We start from the raw sequence: 26,656 nt of genomic DNA, 5'->3' as shown, positions 1-26,656 counted from the left end.
TTCAGCACTAAAGGTATGCATACGAAAAAAAAAACTCTCATCGTCCTAATCGGTTTACCCGTTAAGTATTAAAAATGAAAACAGAAATTCAAGGAAAATCCATACATACATTGTCCACCAGTAGACTCTTAATGTTTTTCCTTTACAGTTTTGCCTTAGAAATTTGGTATTCATATTACTTAACTTTTATCGATATTATTCATTCCATCAAAACGAAAAGAAGAAGACGAAGAGATATAAAAAAAAAGTTTTATTTCAATGAATCCCAACGATCCCTTCCCCCCCAAAAAACTACAATTTTCTAATGTTATACACAAAATTGACATATCTCTATCTTCAGATAAAACAAAAGATTTTTTTTCTCGTATATTTTCCCGTTCCAAAAATGAGTATTTCGACAATATCACGTCATAAAATAAGCTAGCAGCTATACACCAATATATAAACCACCATTTTGCAATAGTAAACGAAACACAATATATATGTACGTACGAAATTTCATCCCTTCGCGGAATATATGCACGGCATGTACAATATATAACGTTGTGTTATATCCCCGCTTATATGATTGGTGACCATAGCAACAGGAGGGGATAAATACCTTCGATGGGATTGGCTGAATGTAAGGGTTGAACAGTGTGTGTTCGAAAAAGAGCGCAAACAATCTATATGCCTTTCATCTGGTACAGTCAACTGAATAAATTTTCGGCTACAAACGACGGATTAAGGCACTATTGAAAGGCCATGAAGAGAGTATCCACATATGTTGTGGAAAATTGGAAATGTTCGTAGTCAAAATAATAATTTTATGTTTGTCTCTCTTTTCGCTTGCCATACACATGTCGTCGGTGGTTAGATTTTTATTGCTGTTTCTATTTTGATACGGAGACATTGCAAAATTGTAGTACACACACAGTATTATCCCTTATATCAGGGAGCAGGTCTGCACTCTGTTGTGCACATGATAATTTTGTTACTCTCCGAAATCATTTTTAGTCCGACCGACAGTTGATCCGTACAGTTATAATCCAGTTCCGTAAACTTGTGATAAGAAATCAAAAGGATATTGTTATGTCCTTGAGTGTTTTTATCTAATTATTTAATTTGCAAGCTAAGTGGAATCATATCATCGTGCGGTATTTTCTTGTGATTGTGTTGTGGATTCTATGGTATATACAGAAGAGAAAAAGGGATACATTTTATGTATAATAAAATTGTGAATGCAAAGATAATGAATGATCGAAGTGGATAAGAAGAATTTTGTTGAAATTTTATTTTCCTGAAATTTACATCTTTCGGTTGATCGATTTGTATGTGGACGTCTGGATTAACTTGTGGTTAACTTGTGAGAGATATGACACGTAGTGATGTTGATGGGAAAATGTTAATTTCGATCGGGATCTGAAGAATTAGTAGAACAAATAAAGAGGGCTCGTCTTTGCTACGGTGGAAAATTGTGTGAATATTTCAAAATAAAATTAACCAAAACAGCTTCAAACTGTATCTACCACCGGACCTAACAGCGTCATTGGATAATAGCCTGACATTATCCCAAAAGCAGCAGCTATTCGGCACCAAATTGGATTTCAAAAATAATTGCATCGGAGCCGGGGGTGGCAGTAGTGGCTGTGCTTCGACCACCGGCGGTCAAAATCTTTGCATCAGTTCGTCGAGTCCGGACTCACAACAATTCAATATTTTCCCAGCTATTTTTAGTCGTCAATTAAATTTTACAGCGGGTTCGGGCGGTCAAGGTAAATTAATGGATGAACTACGACCGAATTTGGTTGGTGGACTGTTAGGTTTACAGCAAGGACTGCTCGAAGATCATGCTTTGTCTCATGGTAACCTGCAGCATAGTAGTCAGGATACGAAATTTATGTCGCTGCAAGACAACCGCTTAATGGGAATATCGACGCATGAAAATCGCCTTTTAGGATTATCACAAGATGTTCGATCGTCGGTTAGTACGGATAACAAAAATTCCGGCCAACGTAAATGTAGTAATACGCCAGAGGATTTCAGTGCATTATATGGAGGACTATCGACATCTGGAATTGGTGATACATCATCGCATCATCATACTCCAGCACACACGCCTCCATCACGATTAGGCGATCATTCGATAACAGGTGAGATGGCAAAAAATCATTTAATAAATTTACATGCATTGTTGTGAGCGGTTCACAATGTTTTCTACATTGTACGATGGTCAATGGTCACTTTTATGGACAGATGATTGTGTGAATAGTAACGCAAAGGTTTAAATCCTTTTATTATGAATGGTCGATCCGATTAATGGCCATTTGGTTTATTTGTTAAAAGGGATTTTGTTGCTAGAAATGTTTTTGTTGTGGAACTTGTTAATGAAGTGCCACGCGTATGGGATTATAATTGAATTTGTGAATATAATGTTAGTTTCCGGTTAGCAGAGAGTGGTATGTTCCTTTGAAAATGAGAATGTGATGACGATTGAGGATATGGGAACAGACAATTTCTGATTCAAAGGACTGACCGATGGTATGAGAAAAAAGCACATAAATAACACAACGTACTTCGTCAGATGTTCGTCTTTTTTATAATAATAAAAAGTGAGGCCGTTGGTCATGGTACGATGTTTATTCGAAATGATGTCTGAAGCATAAGTATGTGAAAAGTTTCTGCTTGAAGGTCTAAATTTCTGGCATGCCAGAGAGTCCATGAACTGAAACTGAAAAGGTTTATCCGAATCGAAGTGACAACGTTACATTTTAGACAAAACCGGGGACTCTTTTTGGAAAATATTTTTATGGAAAATTAACGGAAATATGAAAAACTAGGAAAATGTGTGAAAATTCAAGAAGATTTGTAAAAGTTTGAGAAAATTCAGGAAAATAGTCCCAAAAATAGTCCTTGTGTAATACAGTCACTTAATCTGATAATTTTTTTTTTAACTAAAGATAGTAGCTCGAGCTAGTCGAGCGCGCACGGAGGCCATCTGTGTGGGCTTATTATGCTTACTATTACTTGTTTCTTACACTTGTGGTTTAGTGAATCGGCCTGTACTAGCTATGTAGTTGAGGAAGTTTTGTGGTTCCAAATGTATAATCAATTTTTTGAGAGAGATTAGATAGTCCTCTAGGAACTTCCGCCTACTTTCGATAAAAACCGGACAGTTGCAGAGGTAGTGCTCGGCTGAATCTGTGTGGTAGTCACACAAATCACAGCTTGAACTAATGCGTTTTCAAATGGTATATAAGTGTTTGTTGAAGCCATAATGTCCAGTCATCAGTGATGACTCATCACTCCTGTGAATATTTTTAGTCTTATTCTGCTGATATTTATGAGATACTTTGAGTTTTTCTTATTTATATTGATACACTTTTTTGCTTGTCGACAACCAGGAATATTCTGCCAGTATTGTGTGAATGTTTTTTCCCTTATTTTCTTAATTTTCGCTTTAATGAGAGAATCAGGTATACCTATCACTGGTTCTGGCCCATTAAATGAATTAAGAGCTCCCATTTTGGCTAGTTCGTCCGCTCTTTCATTTCCCTCAAAGCCAGAGTGGCTGGGAATCCAAATGATTTCTACTTTATGTGTTAATGCAAGCTCATTTAGGGCTTCCCATGTGTTTAGAACTAATTTTGAAGTGAACACGAATGCCGATAGAGCTTTCAGCTGATAATAAAATCTTAAGCTAGCAACAAATGATAAATAACACGATTCCTATCATTTAAGTATGATGATACTGACATGTCGTCAGCAGGCAGCTGAGCTAGCAGAGAGACTCAGAGGGATAAATTTACCAGCTCTGGAAAACTCTGGTAACCGGGTCAATGCCAAGACATAATTATTTTGTGCGTCGGTAAATTAAATAAGCTTCACCATATCCGCCTATCTAACCATAAAAATCTTAACCTTTGTCATAGAAATGCACTATTTGAAGCTTGTTAGCAATTTTCCAAAATTTTAGACAAATTTATAGTGCAACGTTTATTACTTTTGTACACGTGAGTTCTTGCGAACTATAGTTAAACTGTGGCAATATTTTGACAAACGCAAATGCTGTTAAATTAGACAATAGTTTGCCGGCTTTTTAACCATTTTCTATCAGAAGATGAATTTGCTTATGCAAAATGAAAAACTGACCACGAATTCTAGAGCTACAATATTTGCTAGAGTTCCCAAAACAATACACAAACCATTGTCTAGAAATTATTTTTATTTATTCTCGTAGCATTCGTAACACTAATGTAATTTGACAGTTGCATGTATAGAATTACATAAGAACTGTCAAGTTACGAATTCTTAAAGTTACGAATGTTTCGACAATTGCCGCCTTGAAGACTATCGTGAACTTGAGAATTCTTAAATTCACAAAAACCGCTGTGAAAACTGCTATTGGAAAACTTCTCTTGGCCTAATTTATCTGTTTTTTTTGTTTACAAAATTTATTACAACAACGTACTTCAAGCATGAGCGGCATGAGCGTTACTCTAAATAGGGTACTGAAACTTGACAGTGTGTCATATAACTGTAAAAGACTGTAAAAAAACAATTTCATACAAAATCGTACTCTATTTGGCAGCTGTCGACTATGATCACGTTTGCTTGAAGTGCGTTGAATACAGTCGTCAGCACGAAAAAGTTCTGTCACACATTCATATCTTACTGACTCATTCAAATAATGTGAATGCGTGGAACAAATTGGACAAATAAAAATAAGAGACCCATACTTGGTGGCATCATTAGGTGTTCAATTAATGACTATAATTCGATTTCCAAATGATATTCTCCGCCGGGTACTAAATTACCAATAAATTGTAGCGTTCCTTGCTCTTGATTTAGATAGCAATGTAAATTTAACAAAAAATTTCTTTTGTTTTCAGCTCTTTTCGCATATTGTCTTAAAATGTCAAAGTTGCATTTGCTGCTAAATTTTCTCAATTGAATTGAATCAATCAAGGAAAATTGGTAGCAAATGCAAGTTTGACATTTGGAAACAATGCGAAAAGAGCTGAAAACAACAGTTACGAGGAATAAAAAGTTGAAAGTCGATTTTGATGAACCAAATTTCTTGTTTTCCCTAGGTGTGTAATAAGCCACTTTCGACCCTAGGGAAAACAAAAGCATGTAAAAAACATTTTCTATTAATTTTAAATTGCTATCTAAATCAGCAGTTACAAGCCGGAAACTTTTTTTTGTCGGATGTCCATAATTTCGACGAATGAGTATGAGTAATCAAATCATTCTCCTTCAGTCCTTGTTTTCTTTGCTCTATGGATGAAAGAAATCTTGACTGTTGATAGGTTTTGTGCATGGGCACAAAAACACAATAATTTTCGTTTGATTTTTTTTTTTGTAAAGATTTAGGGTAACGACTCCGGTTACGAGCCGTCCGCCAGTTACGAGCCCCCTCTCACCACAAGAAACAATGTTTCAGTTACGAGCCCCCCTCAGTTCTTACCATAAAAAACAATGTATCAGTTACGAGCCCCAGAACAATAGATTTGGTAGGCTCGTAACAGGTCTTAAGAGGGCTCGTAACCGAAGTCGTTACCCTATTAACTGATATTTCAATTAACATCATTCTGTTCCAATAAATTATGTCACTATCACGTCCAACATTACAACAATTATTATTTAATGACTGGCCGTATAATATAACTGAATTAGTGGCGGCCGTTTTTGAAAATCGATCAAATAATTAGTTTATTAAAAACATCACAAAATTGTCTATTTCTAGAAAACTGTTTTGTTTTGCTTTCAAATTAATGTGAGGCTTTATAAATCAATCCACTGTTACGTGCGAAAAACTACAAATTTGTGGTTTGGTGGTGAGATGAGGTTGTATTTACTGCATATAAGTTTGCACCTAATTTTACACAAAATCCATTACATCATTTAAAATTATACAGAAAATTTGATATTGTTGTTTACTTGGAAAGATTTATGTTTGCGATTTGAAATCAAATCCCAATAGGTGTCAATTTATTGCTCTAAAAAAAACACTCTTTCATATGTTCATAAATGCTCTTGTATAAAATGTCAAGTGAAATCTGATATAAAATCAGTTTTGTAAAGAACCTGCATATGTGTTCGAATGCTCGAATTCGCACCCTTTTTTTGCTATAAAATAATAATAAGTGCAGTCGACCCTCTCAATTTGATAGTTTATTATGAGTTTTTAATAGAGCTCTTAATTTCACAGTTAACATATGCCCCTTTCTACCATTACATGCATTTGTTGTCAATCGGGACAAATTGGGAAAAGTGAAAGTTTTCGACACAAAATTTATTTAGAAACGGGAGGATTTGGGAGATTTTCGGTTGCATCAGCAAATTGTTGAGCGATGACATGGTCAATGATATTTTCGAAAAATCTGAGTTGGAGGGTTGTAAGGTCTTCAGGAAAATACCTCATTACTGTTTCGTCAAAATCGGGTTTTCGCTTTTTCAAGCCTCAAAAAGACAAATACCGTACTTTGCAGGGCATTTTCTGTTAAGGCGTGTGGGAAGGTTGTATTTCGAGCCACACTCGTATTGTATACGGCATGTTCTTTTGTAACATTTTCGTGCATGGTGTTTTTCCAATACAAAATAAAGATATTGCAAACATTGGAAATGATTTGAAAACTGTTTCTTAATGATAAATGAGGATGAATCTTCATATTAAGACAAAAAAATCTAAATTTTTATGCAAAATCTGCCAAGTACAACAAAATCAATCGTCGTTCCGAACGTTTCTAAAGTGAGAAAAATTGTATGCAGTCATCGACGGCAAAGGTGTTTTCTTATAGTTTCATAATTAAATTTGAACCATTACTTAATTTAAAAATAAGAAGAAGGGCAAAACTTCATTTTAATCACAGATTAAGTTAAATTTGATTGAAAAATTAATATAAAATAATTAAAAATATCACCGTTCCGAACGTTTCCTTAGTAAAAAAATCCAAAACATCATACCGATAGGCAAACATTTTTCGAACAAACCGCTACTAAAGTGCATTAAATTGGTATACAAATAGCGCTTTGCGCGCTATTTTACATTGAAAACAAAAGATTAATGACGCCAAATACCGGTAGCAACCAAAAATCCGCTACAAATTTCTGTAAAATACCGGTAAATGTATATTTTTAACACTAGTACGACAGTCCCTGTGTGTTAGTACAAATTGTGAATTCTCACTGAGCGTGGAAACTGCCATACACATATTTGTCGAATTTTCCTACAAATTACGTACCAGATTACAACTACAGCTGATTTAGACAGCAATGTAAAGTCAACGAAAAATTTCATTTGTTTTCAAGCACTTTTCGCATTGACTTTTAAGATGTCAAGCTTGTATTTACTGCTAAATTTTCTCAACTGAAATGAAAGCCCGGTTTATTCATCGAGCGAAAATAAAAATTTGACATAAAACATATGGACATAGTGTCATTGATGTTTTCGTGTGAACGGAAATATTGACAGTATGAATAATGGTCATTGACCATACATTTTCAATCAAAGAAAATTGGCAGCAAATGAATGTGCCGTAGCCGTTCCATACATTTATCTCCCGTATCGCAAAGCATACAATGTCAATTTTAGTCGTAGTTAGGGCTCAGAATCGGGTGAAATTCAGGTCAAGCTAAAGATGAAATATCAAGATGAATCGAACAGTCTTTACGGGTCGGTCGGGGCTTCATAGCTACGATTCGACCATTCTTAATTCTGTAAATACTGTCAAAAGGACATTTAAGACTAATTTAGGACTTGATGAGGTTGCATGTGTTAATCTAACCAAGCTTTTGCATAACAGAACGTGAAGTTTTCTTAAAACAAATCTTATTCTGAGGCTTACTGTAGATACTGTAGCCGCGCGAGTTTGACATAAAATTCCAAACTTGCGAAAGATACACAATTTGGTTGATTAATTCATTTCAATAATCAAAATTGCGTAGCTTTCGCGAGTTCGAAGAATTTTATGTCAAGCTCGCATTGCAGTGTAGCATCAGTTACTAACTGACAGTTATGGCCGTAGTTGTAAATCCTAGCAAAACCATTCCTCATTCTTGTGCTAGTATACCAAGAGATAAGCATCCACTCTACTTTTTATTAGTTCTTCGTATCGACAGTATTATAGCCTAAGCCTAAGCCATCGGACTAACCTTCGTTTTTTTGTTCTTAATTTCTCATTTTTTGATTTCTTTTTTAAAGTACGACAATCATGCCGGTAAAAACGAGACCATAACATTAATATTCATTCCAAATTTCTTGTCTGTGGAAATGAAACTCGAAAAAGGACAACACCGAACACGCGCTGAAATATTCAGTCGTTAATTAAATGAAATTCATGCATTCGGATCTATGGGATGTGAAAGTTACCGTTGCCCGTATTAATGAGATAATTAGCCGACAACGTTTGCTACTACACCAGTAAATACATCTCGTGTATATATAAATGCAATGAGAATACAATTTAGACCAACTACCTGGACCAAAAAATTAGCATACATTTGAACCTGGAATTTAACATGTACGAAACGGAGCACATAATATGCCGAAAATCGTCTGTCACGGACATTTGTAATTACATAGACTTAAACTCGAAATTTGCATCTCTAATATAATCTGGTGAATGCCATATTTCCCAGCATATTAGAAATGTACAGAAAATTATCCCATTTTAAAGCTTTTGAACTTCCATCGTCGTTTTCGTGTATACATAACATAATTTTGATACAAACGAGATGAACGGATGAAATATAATTTTAGCGGTCATTTAGGAATGGTTTACATAAATTATCCCACTTAAGCAATTGAAGTGAATTTTTTAGATGTAAGAAGTATAAATGAAATGAGCTTGTCTTTTAGATAGATCCCCCCATATTGTAACCAATCGGACTGTTGTTCTCTTTGTACAATACAAATTTCAGCAGTTGGGATTCAGTCACATATTTCGGAAATAGTCATCTGCTGTCGACAAAATAACGCCAACGACAAGAATGAGCGATTTACTCGGACTAGTGTTTATAGTGAAATATTTGTTATCTTTTATTGAAGTAATAGATTTTGCATCAATCATACTTATGAAATTTACACTAATGAAGTAACAGATTTAATTGCAATACGCTTGCCATTCATTAATGGTTAATTTGTGGTTTTATTTACAACAAGAGGCTGAAACTGTTAGCCACTTTAGGACAATATTTTTCACATATCTTTAACGCCCGACATTACTAAATTAATGCGGTATGCAGTTTGGTTGGTTTCTAAGAAAAACCCATAGATAGCGAAAATCTCACATTTATATAGCGAAAAAAAGAGTCTCGCGCCGGGTGATATTCTTACTCTTGGCTAGGAAATTCGCGCATATTCATTAACGTTTCAAGTTTCGTGATTTTAGAAGTGGCACCAAACTCGATTTAGAGTCTTCAGAGGCGAAACAAAAATTGGAAATGAGTTCGAATCCAATATGTCAATAGAAACATTGTGCTAAAGAAAATTGAGTCTTCCCGTTCTGTAAAAAGAAAATTTGCTCAGTTTGACTGGAAACACTCTAAAACCAAGAATTGGTAATTGTGCATGAAAAGCTTATAAAAGAAAATCGCGAAATTTCCCATATTTAGTCAACAAATGTTTACATTTTATTTGTTTACTAAACAATATGGCTTTCGTTGACTTTTTTGAGATAAAATTTGTATCTCACTCATCCTGCGGCCTCGAGTCCCAATCTACACATATAATGCCTAAAACAGCATTTATCACTCGGTTGCATAAATAATTATTCTGCGTCTGAGGAACATAATGAGATGAAACCACAATAAGATAAACAAATAAATCACTCTACACTACAGCCACTTCAATTTTTCTTGGCAGCCAATCGTTGCAGACTCGATCGCGTTCGAAAAAATATAAATGAATTTCTATTGTTTATAACCCGAGAAACTTACTTTCACCTTCACCGCCGCATATGGTAAAATATCGAACTTTTCGATTGTAAGTGCCGTGACGCAAAACGTCGAAATGTGTTACTCAGGCGCAGAAAATAACTTACTTCCTTGTTAGGAACTTTGTGTGTTTGCATCCCTCGTAGTCTGCTCGAGCTACAAATGCTACACTTGGCAAAATAAAATGTTCCAAACTAGGACATAATGTACTATTTCATAACGCAGTTGAGAAAGTAGTCATTTTCTCACCTCAGCCGAAACTGCGGGAACCTTTCTTGTGAAAAACGAAGTGTAGGAAAGTTGGAAATTTCATTTTCTCGGGTCATTTCCTCTAAGTGAAAATTCCAACTATTTTTCTTTCCTATTGCCTCTATAAGAGTATTGCGTACATGTATGCAAATCCATGACATATTACATAATTTCTTAAATTTAATGAACCAAAATCGATATTTGATATTGTTCGGGTAATATTTACCTTGTTACTGACATGTTCCACTTTTTCCACTGATTTTGTTTGCAAATTTGTTTTAATTCTTTTGTAAAAGTTTTTTTTTGATAAAATAATTTTATTTTGCTAAATTTTTATTTGTAATATCGCTGTTAATATCATTTGTTAAATTTTAATATAGGATGTTGCCTGTAGTCATACATAAAATGGACTAAACAAATTACAGATACATTTGTCCCGATGTGCACCCAAAAACAAACCATTTTTTTTAAACTATTGAAATTCCAATTCCAATTTTATTTCCGTAATTTCCAACTAGAATAATAAAATTGGCATAAAAAAATGCAAATAAAAAGCCCTAAGGCTGCTTTTGGTGGGTAGTTAGCTCAAAATATGTAAACAATTTTGGTACAACAAATCTATATTAATGTTACATGGCAATATGATTTTTAATAAACTGTAAACAATGAATGTTTAGTCCAACTAACTAATTAGTTGTGCTCCATTTAAATCTGCAGTGAAAAAGTTACCATATTGATAGCGAGGACTGTTCAATTTTCCAATATGATATGTGTCTATGTGCTGTGTTGCACCTATGATGGTAAACATAAAAATTACCGCGCTTGCGCTCAGACTCTGCAAAAGTTTATTGTTGATTATCTTCGGCTTGTCTGGTACACTACAATTGGTTCGATATTTACGGAATATTTATGTAACTTTTTAAAAATCGAATTACGTTCACGTTTTAGTATTTAACATCACAATAGCTATCGAAGTTTTCTCATACTTATTGATTAAAAATATTATTTCTTGAGTGCGCTGAAAGTGAGAATTACAACTTCAATTTACTTGACTCAATCTTAGGGCCAATTTTTGGAAATATTCTCAAATGCAATTAAGGTTTGATGCACTTCGCGGAATAAACAATGAAAAATATTGTCCCACCGTACGACCATTCTCCCATTATTCGCCTATTATTTCGCTATTATTTGCTTCTTTTTCCCTTTATTCGCACATTATTTATCTTCATTCGACCAATCCTTGTCCCTACATTTGCTAGTGTTTTTCCCCTAGATTTATTTGCATTGAAATCAATCTATTCTGACGGTTGCACCTACGTTTTTGCTATTTTTTATGAAAATATAAGTTAAATTTCGGTTTTTCTGCTAGCCGACTCATGTCATTGTCTTTTTGTCTATATCTGCTCATATTACTAAATCTGATAATTCTTTAGTTCAAGCATAGCGCTGCTCCTAGCATTAACATAGAAAATATTTGGAAGACGAATGGAACAACACTTGGCTTAAAAACATATGTAGATGACACGGTTAAAACGGTAGCTTTTACTCCAAAAATTATGATCGTCGGGGACTATTTTTGGGAAAAAGTTTTCTGACATTCTTTTTAAATTTGCACAGGTTTTCTTACATTTTCACAAAAAAGAGTACAACTCAAGATTTTTGAGATTTTGAAAGGGGTGGTAAATGGTCACGCTAGAATGGTTCATTTTCAGTTATACATTTTCGGTTATATATTGCACGATTTGAGGTTTTGATTCAAAACCTCGGATTGTGAGGTATCAGCGAAAATGACCCATTCTGACGTGACTATGAAAGATCAACTCGAAAACTGACAAATGGTCAGAAATGGTTCCATAGAAATGACTAGTCTTTTTCCAAAAAAAAATTTCACTAAAATTTCTGACAACTGGGAAAATTGTATCGTAAAAAAAGTCGCCGATGTTATTGCTACAACCAGTGCTATGCTTCAAATTTTCACATATTGTTACAAAATACAAAATCTATTACTTCAGTTTCAGCACGAATTTTGAAAAAAAGCTGCCACGACTTATCGCTTACTTTTGTCGTCTTTGTTGAAGACGGATGATCTTATGAGATCTTTTAGATATCTTTTAAGGATAATTTTTCTCGAAATGTCTGTAAAAGAACTGGTATATAAGTATGTTTGGCTCTGTTTATACCAGCGAAGTGGTCTCTTCACCGCTAAATGAGGACTGACATTTTTAGATGATATATGTTGCAAATAATGAGAAAAATATTCTGAAAAATATTTGCATATGTAACAAGGGCTACTTTCGTGTCTAAGCTGTTCTGTTCTTGCCGTTATTCTCCATTTCTCTATTTTCGTATGTTGTTTTAAACAGCAAATCAGAGATATCAAGAAGGCGACGAAGAAGAACAATTTAGATACGAAGTGGCACTTTTTACATGTGCAACACAGCATTACAATTAAATAGTCATTTGTGTACCTGTTTTGGACGATTGATTTAAGGCAATTTCGCGGATTGTAGGCCGAACGAAGTGAGGTCTACAAGCGAAAGTGCCTTAAATCAACCGTCCCAAACAGGTGCACATGTGAGTTTTCATGCAGAGGGCCGGAAACCCGAGAAAATTCGAAAAATTGCCCTCATTTTCGGCTCCGAAGCATGAAAATGGAATATTACTGTTCTTAGTACGTATTAAATGCAAACCAAGACACTCTCTCTAACATAATGTAATTGTTTAACTTCCTGATGGTTGGATTATTAAGATACTTGGATAAGTGGTTTAGTGATTTTTAGTTTTATTTGATTAGCTTTCGACAACTAAGTTGTTGTCATCTTCAGAGCTTACTAAAGAATGAGACTTCCTGATGGTTATTTTTCATACAATTTGTTTAACGTTGTACAAGGAAATAACTTAAAATTTTACTTGAGTTTTGTTGAGTTGATAAGCATGGTCTCACTTCACTGAAATTATTCGTGAGTTAAATAACTTAGGCCAACGCACCTCAAGCAAAAGTGATCATACTTGACAGCTGCCAAAAAGAGTACTATTTTGTATAAAATGGCCTTTTCCTTTTTAGAGAACCACTCATGATTGAAGTGCGTTATTTAGGCGCCTGTCTGGACCTTTTTATTTTGATTGTATTGAAATTCTACCCTTTGCCTACAGCCAGCACAGACTTCTCAATGGTCCAAAAGCAAATGATCCAATTAAGTACGTAATCTACTATTATCCACTAGTTGGTATAGCAGTAATGTATGTACTTGAAACAAAAAATCAATCAACAAAAAAACCTTGCAGCGTTAAATTGTTTAAAAAAAACAATAAACCCAAATTCGATGGGGAAATTTCCCATTTTCCGTGTTTGCTCTCAACATTAAATAATAAAATGACCTTTTTTTGCATGTAATCATAACAAAATTGTACCAACATAAAATACGCAGGTCAATCCATCACATGTGTGTTCCGTAACCGTTCCATACGACGTTTATGGAATATACATATAGTCGATATGCATTTATAAAATCGTTTAGAGGGAAAGCAAAATTTGCGGTTTGCAAAAGGATTTTTGAGGAAATGAAATTACCTGTAATGTAAATCGAATTCGTTCGTCGTCGGTCAATGCAAAACTTAAAGTTTATTCTTGCAACATTTATATAAACGATATTGTAAATGGACATAATACTAAATATGAAATGGAATTCGAAATTGAGTATTATAGCATGGTTGTCCACAGCAACACTGACCTCTGAAACTCTATTTCCAATTAATATAGCGGAAGGTGCATTTAAGAAACTAAAGCCTGAACCAAATAGTGGACTTTCGTCCGTTTCCGGTGGTGTATCTTCGCCCGGAAGTGGAGTCTCCTCGTTACCTCAACATGCCGGACACACACCAACCACAGCTTCATGTCCAACTCCAGCTAGAAGAAGGCATCGGACAACGTTTACTCAGGTATTGACTTTTACCCGGAATAAATTTTTAGTTGCATTCATCATTACAACAAAGTTATTGTTGCATTCGGTTTCACAGGAACAGTTAGCTGAATTGGAAGCTGCATTCGCAAAGTCACATTATCCTGATATATATTGTAGAGAAGAACTAGCACGAACAACTAAATTAAACGAAGCGAGAATACAAGTAAGTTTTTAAATTTATATATTCCTACGTCGTCGTTCAACATTTAGTTTATCCCAAACGACAATTCGAATAGAATCAACGAGATTCGCTTTTTAAAGACTTTTCCCAATTTGAATGAAAATCACCCACAATTAGTGAACCTAACACCGTTTCACTTTAACAAAAGAAGGGCTGAAAAAAAAGGAAAAGAAAAAAAGTGACAGTTGTTCACCCCATGGTTAAAAGACAACAGGATACATATTATGGATGTAAGGACCAACAATAAAGTACTGTTATAAGTCTATAATTCAATCAAATGTTTTTATTTCGGAATTTTATTTAAAAGACAGGGGGTGGATTGAAGGGGAAATATATTTTGCATTTACGTAGTGTGTATGTGTATGCGGTTAATGCTGGTACATTTTACCTTCAATGAAGTGTTATACAATACATAGTTATTACGGGTTTTGATTTCAATTGAATCTTATCTGGCGTCACCAGAGTAGTTCTTAGTTTTATCAATTATTGACGATAGTATGTACATGTACGGGCATTCACTTTGCACCCAATTGTGTGATTTTATGGTCATGGAATAATTCAACAACAATGTCAATGTTCTGAGATGATTCTTAATCGCTCCAGGGATAATGTGGACAAAAAATAAAAATATTCAGTTGTCTTCTTTGAGGAAAACATCGTATGCTACTCGGTGATAACAGTTTTTTTTATTAACAAATCGTTGTTCCTAAGTTTTATGCTGAAGGGCTTTTAAGCGAACTCGCTTTCGGCTCGTACTGACAGCCTCTTCTTCGCTAAGAGTTCGAAGCTAATTCGTGAAGAGGGAAATGACGAAGTGTCCGAACTGGCCATACTGTGCATTCAGCCGATTCCTGAAGGTTCTTTCGAATTTTTATTTGAAAATGTTTAATTTTAGGGTCTTCTACAAGGGAGTTGTGTGTAGTCACAGTGCTTTTTCCAGTTAGTCTGTCCCTGTCTCTATCCTAAGAAGCGTTTGAGTGGTAAAGTCGGTAGAGTTGTTTGAAAATATTTTCTCTCATTTTGATCGTTTATCTTCGGTGATAAGCCGTCGATTTCTTCCAAAACCGGATTGTAGTGCAAGGTCAGATCAATCACACACAGGGCCGGTTTATGCCATGAGCTCGTGGAACATGACCGTATAGGTTTCGTTAAAAAATGTTGTATGTGACACTGTAAGGCGTATTTTTTGTGGAATTTTGTGAGGTTCATTGTCCAGGGAGCTGCAAAAGCTAAGCCCGTCTCATCAAAAAAAAAATCCGTCAAGAAAGAGAGATGCTTTCCTGCCGCCAAATTCAGACATAACTGGCTCTTGAGGGCTCGTTGAGAAGGAAAACGCTCGCGAGTTACTAAAACAAAAAAAGCTTTGGCTGGTGCTCTAAAGTTGCCGACCAATTCTATTTTTTTTACATTAAAAATCATTTACGTGTTACGGCATGTTTCATTTTCCTTTACATTGCCTAATCACGTAAAGCATTGTACTTACGAGGTTCCAAGTTGTTATTTGACAAGTGGGGAATACAGCCCTTCGGGTCGGGCTGTAACACCCCACTTATCAAATACACAACTTGGAACCTCGGAAGTAATATACTATTACGTTGCCTCAGCTCTCTACTTGTGATTGATAATTTTCCTGACTGAATTTTTTGCCGAGTTTCGTGTACTTTCCCCACATTTTCTGCCCCAAAATTTTGTTAGTTATGCAAGTTATGTTTGATGGTTGGTCGGGTGTGTGTGGCAAATACTGCATTGAGCAACATCATGGTGTAGTTTGATGACCTAAAAAATTCTAATTCTAAAAAACTTAAGTTTGTATGGTGATCAAAGTACTGGTAGGTACTATTCTTACTTCATGCGATTAGTCTTATTTTGGCTGATCGAACAAAGTGCGAATGGTGAAACAAAGACTAATACCACTTCAGTAGTAGAATAGTCCTCATTTCTTCCCTATTCGCACTTCGTGCGATTAAACTTCATTTCACTATTCGGTACTTCGACTGTAGACTGAAAGCAGTACCTAATCATTAGCGAGAAGTTTCAACTAAATTTTACTAAAATTTCGCCAATTTAAATTAGTGAATTATTGAAATATTAGCGAAAATTAGTGAAAGTTTTCGCTAATAAAATGAAAGCTAAATAAAATGATCGAGTCTGGTTTTTGACAATTGAAATTCAATTGTCGAAAACTAGAATCGATCGTTTTATTTTGCTTTCATTTTATTATGCCCTGACTGAAAAGCTTGCACACACGGAATTTTGAAAACCAACACATTTTCTGTTTTGTGGTTTGCTGATTTTTTTAATGAATTTTGCATGTATTGTTACATGGAGTAATCAAAAACTCCACTACTTGAGACACAGAAACAGAAAATAAGTCGGTTTTCAAAATTCCGTGCATGTAGCTCTTAAACGCAATTTTTTCGTAATTGGGTATAATGGGTTATTTCAAAGAAATCATCATGGAATAACCCCCATCCAAATAAATATAAAACATATAATTAAAAAGCTTGTTGTGCATTAAATTACGTCATTTCCCGCAACTCCCTCAGATGATCGGTGGATCGTAAAATTGCAATGTATTCTACTTCAAAAAAATAAATTTATATTCTGTCGCCATTTCACTCCCTATTCCATTATCAATGCGTGAACACCTTGAGACGAATACAGAAAAACTAAATTTTCAATTTTACGCTCCAGCGCGCCAAAAACCAGTTACTATTCTCTCTTTTTTTTCTTCGTTGCCTCCTTACCATATTCCGGAAATTATAGAAAATTCGATATTAAGAGGAAAAACAAAAAAAAACCAAGAAACGGAAATAAAAAAATGTTTGCCGCTCTACATCTGAAAACCGTAAATCTGTATACACAAAGCCAAGTACAAACAGGCATTTTTTCCGGTTATTTTTGATTTGATGGATGCGACAAAGATTTTTTAAAATTGACAATTGCGAATCAATGAGCAGCGACACTATTTTTTTTAGTCTGGAGCGAAAGTTTATTGATTACAAATATACCGGAACACAAAATACAATTTAATGGATACATTGCCATTATATCGACATATATTTGTTCGCCCATAAAGTATGTAATTATTTATTATCATAAAAAAAATCCACCCTCGCGTATCATGGATTAATTTTTGGAATATCTCGGCTGTACATAATAACATACCATGGAGATATAAATTGTACACTATATGTGTATTCTCTTAAAGTTCCACCCTCTCGATCTCGAGTCCTATCCACACAGAGTGACTAACTTATGTGGGGTAGGATTTTAGTATGGGGATTGTGGATTGAGAATGAAGATGAAACATTCATATACGTTTTAATGGAATATGTATATGGACGTATACATTATGTAATACATGGAATATACCTCTATATATATATATTGCTGTACGTTTAGAGATGTAAAGATAAATTAGGGTATGAGATGAGGGATTTCTTTGTCGTAACACTGAGCACATATAACCCTAAGATTCTCCGAAGCTATGTAGCTAGCTATTCCATATGTATATACACACAGCTAGCGTATACATTTTGTTATATTAGGGGGGGTTTTGTTGTTGTTGTTTTTGTCGCCATTTTTCATGTTAATATTAAAGTACGCAGAATACGATAGACGTCTATACATTATATTGTGAATATGTACCGACGTTTGTGTATAGATTTATACAAGAAATTGAACTGAAAATAGAAATTGGAATGAGAAATTGTGGAATTTCGGGGCGGAGTAATTGCATTACGTATCCATTTGATGGTATAGACTCGTAAAGCATATCCCTTGTGCTTACAGCCAGAAAAAAAATTCTACAAGCTTTCGTCTTTAGCATTTCTACTTGAATTTGTGAGTATATATACAATGTTGCAGTTATAGGTTGATTTTCTGTATTATTTTACAACATTCAAAAAGTATAAAGTACAATCTGTGACGAATGGCTCATTTTGAATTCCTATTTTAAAAAAATACCCATTCGCTGTTAGTCGTCAGACTTCATGATGTTGTTCTTTCTACTCTCTTAATTTAAATGTTTTTCTTTCTTTCGCGTTTCTTTATTGAGGCTTTCTTTGGGTGTATTTATTTCTGATACGAATTTTATATTGTTAGGCCTGATAAAATCATCAATTTGAGCTTCTTGCGAAAGAAAGCTATTCACAGAAGTAAACATTGTCAGAAGTTCCACTTGTACATTAAGAAGCACCCGATACTTACCTGAAATTGTAAGCTTACATTTGTGTGTTTCGTATTTTATTTTCGGTGATAAATTTTCAGCAGAATCCTTTTTGAAAAATGTACGACCGCAATAACGACCACGAATGTGTTAACTTTGAAATATATTTGGTTGAAAAAGATTGACTTATTCTGAGGAAATTGTGCAGTTTACCGAAATTTTCATAGACTGCGCAGTTTTCTTAGGTATGGTGAAACTACTACACACGGTCCTACTGAACAAAAGATAAAGTCTAAACTCAATGTACCTAAGAAGAGACTATGGTTCTCAGTAGAGGAGATGCAGGAGATCTAAAAACAAAGCTTAGGTAAATCAACCCAGCTGCTACCCAATACAAAAAAAAACCCTGAAAACTCACACACCTCGCAAACATTTCTTCATTAAATATTTAACGAACTGACATATGATTCTTATGATATGAACCTCAGAACTGAGCGTTAACTTGTAATATAACATCACAGCTTTTTAATGATACCTTAGACGAATTATATATATATAGACTGGAAATTACGAACAAAATTACGTAAAAATTGTGTCCCCGACATAAAAAACGAATTATTTGATAGTGTGAGAATTGGTGGGCAAATCCACGCCATTAGTCGTATACTTTTAACGAACTTTATTATTCAAAAAAAAAATACAAATTACGAATATAATAATAATATTTCACTTGCAGTAAGTGTTTAGCCTAAGGACGGCTTTTCAACTTAATTCAGCGTTAATGTGTTAGTTATTTATATAAATGGCGACTGACGAGCGAGAGGGCGAAAGGAAAACTAGACAAAAACCTTTTCTAATACTTGACTTAACTTAAAACTAAAGACTACAACTGACACCATTAGTCGTATAAATTTATGCGTCAGAGAGAGTTTTTTTCTCCTTTGTTACGATCTGTCAGTTTTTTTATTTTGCGATTTAGTGTGGAAATGAAAACTAAAGTTGAGATATCTTTGCTGTTTTAAGTGGTTTAACATATTTTTTGAACCGAAATGTTTTAAAGTGTGTTTGGAATCGATTGGCATTAACAGATTGTGTGAAAATATTTTTTCTATTTGATTATTTTGTTAATGTCAATCGATTCCAAACACATTTTAAAACATTTTGGTCCAAAAAAATGTGAAAAACCACTTAAAACAGCAAAGATATCACAATTTTAGTTCTCATTTGCATACTAAATCGCAAAATAGAAAAACTGACAGATCGTAACAAAGGAGGAAAAAGCTCTCTCTGACGAATAAATTTAAACAGATTGTGTGACAATATTTTTTTCTATTTTATTATTTTATTAATGTTAATCGATTCCAAACACACTTTAAAACATTTTGGTCCAAAAAAATATGAAAAACCACTTAAAGCAGCAAATATATCTCAATTTTAGTTTTCATTTCCATACTAAATCGCAAAATATAAAAACTGACAGATCGTAACAAAGGAGAAAAAATCTATCTGACGTATAAATTTATACGACTAATGGCGTGGATTGGAAAAGGGCCCAAAAACAAAGGAATTTTATGTCAAGCTCTCGTTGCAATGTGCATCTACAGTAAGTCTTGATTTCCACTTACAAAAATCCACTCCGTTTTGCCTCCGTTTATCTAAACCACGCCTTTTGCTATTGTTTAAAGTTGAAACAAAGAGAAAACGGAGCTCTACAAATACTGCTGGTACACTTAACAAAATTAACGAATTATCACATTTTCGTTTTCAACAGATTCTACATAATTTCTAGATCCACAAAGACAGTCTTGATATTGAATGGTTTTTCGGTTTTTATCCCAGTAAACTGGTCGCTATATATGTGCGACATAAATTTCGCCTGCGAAAAAATTGAAAAATTATATTCAATACAACAGCTGTCAGAATCTGTAAGACTAGTAATATCAGATCCAACATAAAACAAAAATGTGATAATTCGTAATTTTTCATAATTATACAATCAATTTGAAGAACAAAAGAAGAATATTGGGAACGAGACTAAATCGCTAATCGGACATCGTCTGCAATATTTTCACAAAATAATAGAGTAGTGCGAGCTGCTAGAAAACTCTGAATAAGGGGAAGAGATATAAAAGAGATTGATGCAGAAAGTATACACGTCCATTTTACCAACTTTAAAATCCACTGACATGTGTAGCCACCCTATTATATTTTCCTGGTCTCCCTTTTGCATTCAATCTCTCTAATATCGCTTTTTACTTATTTGTAATTTTCGGATACAGCTAATATTACAGACAAGGTTACGATTTATGATACAGACATTCAGGAAAACGCTAAATTCCTCAGCTTCCCTGACAGGCTCATTGCACCTGTTACAAGTGGCAAGCATATGACCAGTATCAGTATCAGGTCTATTACTTCCATCGATCAAAATATTTTAAATCGGCTGATTTCAAATCTTGTACTTCAATTTTTTTATCATGCATTTTACTAAAACAAGTACCAGACTTTGTCGTTATTTTTGTTGTCTTTTTCGATAACAGATGAATAGCCGTATGTGACAGGTTAATAGAAATTTTAGTTATATCTCTGTTATACAATATAATGATCCAAATTCAACCGTTGATTGTATTGTATTGATCTAACTGACAATGTAATTTATCTTGATATTGTAAATGAAAAATTATACTTGAACAGTCGAAATGTATATATGAAAACCACAATTGTTTCCAAAAAAGGTCTGGTTTCAAAATAGACGAGCAAAATATCGAAAACAGGAAAAGCAACTTCAAAAAGCATTAGCACCATCGGTAATCCCATCATGTAATGGAATGATGCGAAATATACAGGGATACAGCGTCTCACGGGGATACCAACCTTATCCACACCCAAATTCAATAAATAGATATCCGCAGGTAAATATAACTTTCCGTTCGTATTTTTATTTATCGTATCTTTTGCATGGCTCTTTGCCCAATCACTTAACATCATCGAAATACAAATGAAAAGAAAAACAATTTTTTGCAGGATCTTTTTCAAATGGGAGCAACATCGTATCCCGGAATGACGCAACCGTTTTCGATGAGTCATAGTTCTAATATGGGTTCAGTTGGTGTTCGACAAGACTCTATGGGTAAGTTTTAAAGAAAATCAAAGATTAAGGGAAATATGAATAGGGATGATAATCAATATTTGATGTATTGATGGAGTTGCTAATGACTCACAAATTTGATAGTAGTGCACTCTGATCTCTTGCCTAGATATTTATTTCTGTGACGTGTGGGAAATTCGTAGTAAGAAAGTCATGTTTTCGCGTGGTTATTGACCTCGGTTTTGCCTCGGATTAACAATCTCGACTTTTCAACTTTTCCGTCCTTGTGACGTAATGGTGATTTAAATAACAAGTGATAAAAAGTTAAAAAGTAGAGTTTTCGTATGAATTTTGTTGATACGAGGCGAAGCCGAGGTCAATAAGCATACGAAAACGAGACTTTTCAACTTTTATCCCGAGTTATGTAATGGATTTTATCTGTCTAGAACTATAATCTCGAGCTTATCCCTCTAGGGAGTTTTTGTTTATCTCGATATATCTGTTCTCGACAGATAAAATATGATATGCACCTATTGCCAGACTGTTATTTTGACGTGTAGGCATTATAGCCCACGCCTTCGGCTAGGGCAATAATGTCCCACACGTCAAAATATCAATCTTGGCAACAGGTGCATAATATATGTTACATGCTTTTGAAACCTAAACCAAATTTCTTGTTTTCCCTAGGTGTGTAATAAGCGACTTTCGACCCTAGGGAAAATAAAAGCATGTAAATATCTATTACTCGCTTGCGGGCTCAAAGTAGTGACGTTTGGCGTAATAATGTTGTTGGAACGGCGTTGATTAGTATTGAGTTTTAGCACGTGTTGCCTAACAACTTTAAAAAACATTCACCCGAAAGAAGGATGTGCAAACTTCAGTTGTTTTTATACTTTGGAATAACCGCGATTATGAGGAGAAACAACAAAGTCTCGTTTTCTGACCGTAAGCCATTTTCATAGGCAAAAAGCACAAGTTGATCTAGATTTTATGTACTAGAAGTGTGCGTAAAAGTGTTGTTTCAGAAAGTGAGTATTCATTAACCCCGATTTACGCGCTAATTTGGTCACACTTTCGTGCGTAAAATAGTAATCCATTTTTAAATTTTTGCAAACAGGCAGAGAGGATCTTGTAATCTGACACTTCTTCTATCTCATTCAAAACACGGCAGAGTAAAATAACTTTACTCTGTCGTGATTCAAAATCATCTATTTCATTAGCGTTTGCAATGAAGTCACAAGCCAGATGCCTAGCCATAGGATAATGCATTAGCGTATGCGTAGTTACAAAATTAGTTACTCAAGGTTGTTAAGACAAGAAAAGAGAAAAAGGTTTATCATCCTTTATTTCTTCTCCACGCCAAGTTTGGATCGTATCTTACCTTTCCAAATAATTTATTTATAAAATTCATCCCTTTTCATTAAACTGTTCACAAAAATAATTTTTATTCCGACAACTTTAGTAAATCTCCACCCTCGGTTCACTCATTAATAATTTCTAGTCGGAAAATGCATGAATGCTCTAAGATTAATGTTGATAATAAAGCACAAACGTTTTCTGGAAGAAAACGTTGTCTGCTCTTGATATTTGGGTTGGCCATTATCTTAATTAGCTGCCTCATTTAAATGAAAACAATTTCAAATTTAAATTATTTATTGTGAAAAACAGTAGGAGTCGAATTGGAAATAATATTCCAAGTTGTCTATATTAAGAAAGCAACGAGCTTCGCCAAGGTTATTGATTCAAATGGCAAGAACCTTTTTCTGAGGGGAAAATTTCTTGAATTGACTAAAATAGTAGATTACGTACTGGTTCGGAGATTTTTATTTTGATGAGTGAATGGAGTGAACGGATCGATCCGAGGCGACCACACGAGTCAAACAAAATGATCTCCAAACTCTGTACTGTCATTAACGGAGAACGAGTTTACAGGGGCTGCAGCGAGCAAAATCGTTTTACTCCCATCACCCCAACTGATGACAGTTGCGGTAATTTGCATTTTCCACTCGTCAAAGCAAAAAATTCCTACCAAAAAACTACCAAGATGTTTGGAGTGTTTAGTGAATCATGATATTCTGTGCGACAACTTGATCTGCCAGAGAGTCTACCAAAACCTGCTACCAAAACAGATTTCTTACAGTAAACTTTCATTAGTTCAGAAACAGCTTCTTGCTCCTCATGAGCATACCCAACGTCGTTGATTGATTTGAGTCCAAAAGTCTGTCCTCGTAAGTCCATGCCATTTTATAAGTCATCGATACTTGGCCTGGAATCATTATATCATGGCGGCACCAGTCTCCGTACATTTACCAGTTCATAAACAAGTTTATCCGTTAAAGAACAATTGCTGGTACAGGTCCGGAGATTTACCTAGATGCAATTAGCTAACAACGATGATGTATCCGAGTGCGAAAAGCATTACAATAAAATACTGTGAATATTCATATCCGCCATTAAATAGATTGGAAAGCTGTTTGTGTAATCAACGGCTTCCTTCACAAAGGAATGCAACAATCAAATCTAAATTCAATATTTCGAAGTAAATCCTCAGATTAGTTCTCTATTTCCCACTACAGCCGGAAGTTAATAAATGTTTTTCACACCAAACTTTATCATTAACATTAGAGTCCTCCACTTTAACATGATGTGTCTCTCAACGATTTCACTTCCTTTATTCCTTTCAAGATATTGGCTTATAGTTTACAAAATCGAGCATGCAAGTTGCATCACTACAAAATAGTCTTGTAATATTTTCTATAAATACATAAACGACCGCCCTACCGGAAATGACAGTATTCAGCCAAGACGTGTTACATCCTACTGGCACGAACGTCTTAAGATTTAGGAAATGCTTGTTGCTCGTTTTTTTTTATTTCTTCTCTCGTCTTCCGTTAAACGATTTTCATAACTTTAATGCATAAAATATTGTAGAACTGGGTAATGGTGCTGACGGCAAATGAAGTAAATTTTCACTTAAGATATTCGATTAGTCGGAAGCACTGGGATTACTATTTAAATCAATCGAGAAAAATTAATTAAAATTTCAATTTTACAGGGATGTCCGCTGAAGATGAATGGTATAATAAAAGCTTATCGGCGCTCCGAATGAACAGTTCACATCATCCAAATTTGTCGGCACCGATGCTACAATATCAAACATAATTAAAAATGGAAAATCAGAGAAATGATAGCCACAATGAAGAGAATTTATAAAACAGCCAAACGACAAACAAACTACAAAATGCAAAATAATTCGTTGTACGAAAATTGTTTATTTTTTTATCAAGCATGTTAGGGAAAATAGGAATTTTGTGATTGGAATTTCAAATTGACGAGAATTTTCGTTTTTTTTATTTTGCTTCTGTTTTTCAATCTAAAAATTTTAATTATTATTCGTTCGTGTGGATGCACTGCTTGAATGGGTCATGGCATTGAGAGAAGATTTTGTTTTCAGTTAAATCGATCGATTTTATCTTTACAATGCTAATACAGTCCGACATTTACCAATGGATTGTACTCATAGGGTGTAGCGGTTTTTACAAAATGTCTTATTTCTTTTAAGGCTCAGCCGGAAATCCACTCAGCTGGTCCAGCTGATCATTTTATGGAAGAAAATTTTTTTTTTAAATTTAATTTTGTTAAATTTAAGTACTGTTGACAAGTTCTAGTGCTAGTGAGTAGGTCTCGCTACATTTTCAAATTTTAATGTATTTAATGATGTAAATTAGCTTAGACAACGTTTAAAATTAAAGGTTTCGTATTGTCAGAACCTGGGAATACATTGTAAGCTAAAAAATTATTGATTGGAGGTAATCCGACTTTCGTCACCAATATCCCATGTACCAAAATCACAACTTTTTGTCAGATAAATATCAAATTCAGATACCCCAAATCAAATCAGATGTTTTGTTTGACTCACAGCGGTCCATTTAGCATATTTAAAGTTTAATTTACATTTTTGCACATTTTGATCAAATTTTGTAGAGAGATTAACCCTTTACTTCATGAGTTTTTTTAGTGAACGAATAATTTTTTTGAGAAACAATCAAAGAAAACCTTGCTTTATAATGATTATGTGTCGAAAAAAAATACTCAGAGAGAGTAGTAGAAAAAGAAGAAGAAGACAAATTACCGATCCACGCTTGCACTAACAAAAACAATTCACTTCTCAAAATTCCGTACAGGAATAAACACCAGGGTTTTGAGGGTCAACACAAAGTATATTTTCTAATTTTTGTATATTTCGACAACAGATGTTTTAATAACAAATTTTTATAACTAACGCGTATTGAATATAAATTCATCGGGCCAAATGTGAGTTTTTTTTTAACAATTATGGAATTCGTGGAAACAGTTTCTCTGCTTGTTGCAGCACAAAGCCAAATGACATTTAGAACATCGTACTGACGTGAGCCCTTTGCACTTGGGTTTTTTACATTGCACACGGTTATCGAACCACATCGGCCAGTGGTCAGTTTTGTCCATTCGAGTTTCTTTCGGCGGGATCGGCGAGCAGCTATGATGCTTTCGTTTTAGTGAGATTTGGCGTTCCAATTCGGTTGGAGGACGTCCAATTTTTCGAGCAACGTGATTTACTCTGCATAAAGTTACGCCCAACTTGAGACGAAAATCTGCCAATGATAACAGATGTTTTCGGTGTGTACCGCGATGAAAATTAACTCTTTTATATAGTATCCATGCGTTTGTAGTGGTTAAATCCAAGAGATGGTAATAGATTCTCATATACCATTTTTTGGAACGCATTTTAATTTTATTTCGTCCAATCATGCTATCGAGATAGTCCACTCCACCCATATAACTGTTGTATTGCTTTACGATGCTTGGACAATCAACAGTAATTTTCTTGCTTAGTTTTTTGTCGAAGCGGTCTACACTTTGCAACGGATTTGCGCCCACAAAATTTGAAATCAGATTAACGACCTTTGTATCTCGCCAGGTAACACAGACCATTTCAGTTTTATCTATTTCGGTAACCATTTCAAAAGACGAGCCACGACCAAGAGACATGATAACTTTATCTTCCGGCAATTTTGCATTGTGGAGCCGCTTTCGTCTCATTGTGCCCA

The 26,656-nt window shown here is 34.6% G+C and overlaps 2 protein-coding genes and 1 long non-coding RNA gene across 3 annotated transcripts in view; 1 reads left to right on the top strand and 2 right to left on the bottom strand.

Moving 5' to 3' along the window:
- Positions 1–898: 898 nt before the first annotated feature.
- Positions 899–25,084, top strand: LOC119069659 (visual system homeobox 2). Its single transcript, XM_037173780.1, has 6 exons — positions 899–2,132; positions 13,928–14,106; positions 14,185–14,292; positions 21,217–21,393; positions 21,506–21,611; positions 24,625–25,084. Exons 1-6 carry the CDS (start codon positions 1,763–1,765, stop codon positions 24,729–24,731), a joined length of 1,047 nt encoding a protein of 348 aa, XP_037029675.1. The 5' UTR covers positions 899–1,762; the 3' UTR covers positions 24,732–25,084.
- On the bottom strand, positions 15,899–19,122 carry LOC119069669. Its single transcript, XR_005086375.1, has 3 exons — positions 19,017–19,122; positions 18,233–18,235; positions 15,899–15,909 (listed from the first exon to the last, which is right to left on the bottom strand). It is a non-coding gene; the product is annotated as an uncharacterized LOC119069669 (long non-coding RNA).
- LOC119069626 (DNA-binding protein Ewg) overlaps positions 23,570–26,656 on the bottom strand; it is a 37,901-nt gene continuing 34,814 nt past the window's right edge. Inside the window, exon 9 of the mRNA XM_037173739.1 lies at positions 23,570–23,605. The gene's annotated coding sequence lies outside the window, so the exon portion shown is untranslated. The remainder of the gene's footprint in view (positions 23,606–26,656) is intronic.

Source organism: Bradysia coprophila, chromosome II, assembly GCF_014529535.1.
Source record: "Bradysia coprophila strain Holo2 chromosome II, BU_Bcop_v1, whole genome shotgun sequence".
NCBI lineage: Eukaryota > Metazoa > Arthropoda > Insecta > Diptera > Sciaridae > Bradysia > Bradysia coprophila.
Note: the sequence above shows the minus strand (reverse complement) of the source record. Positions and strands in the feature narration are given on the sequence as shown.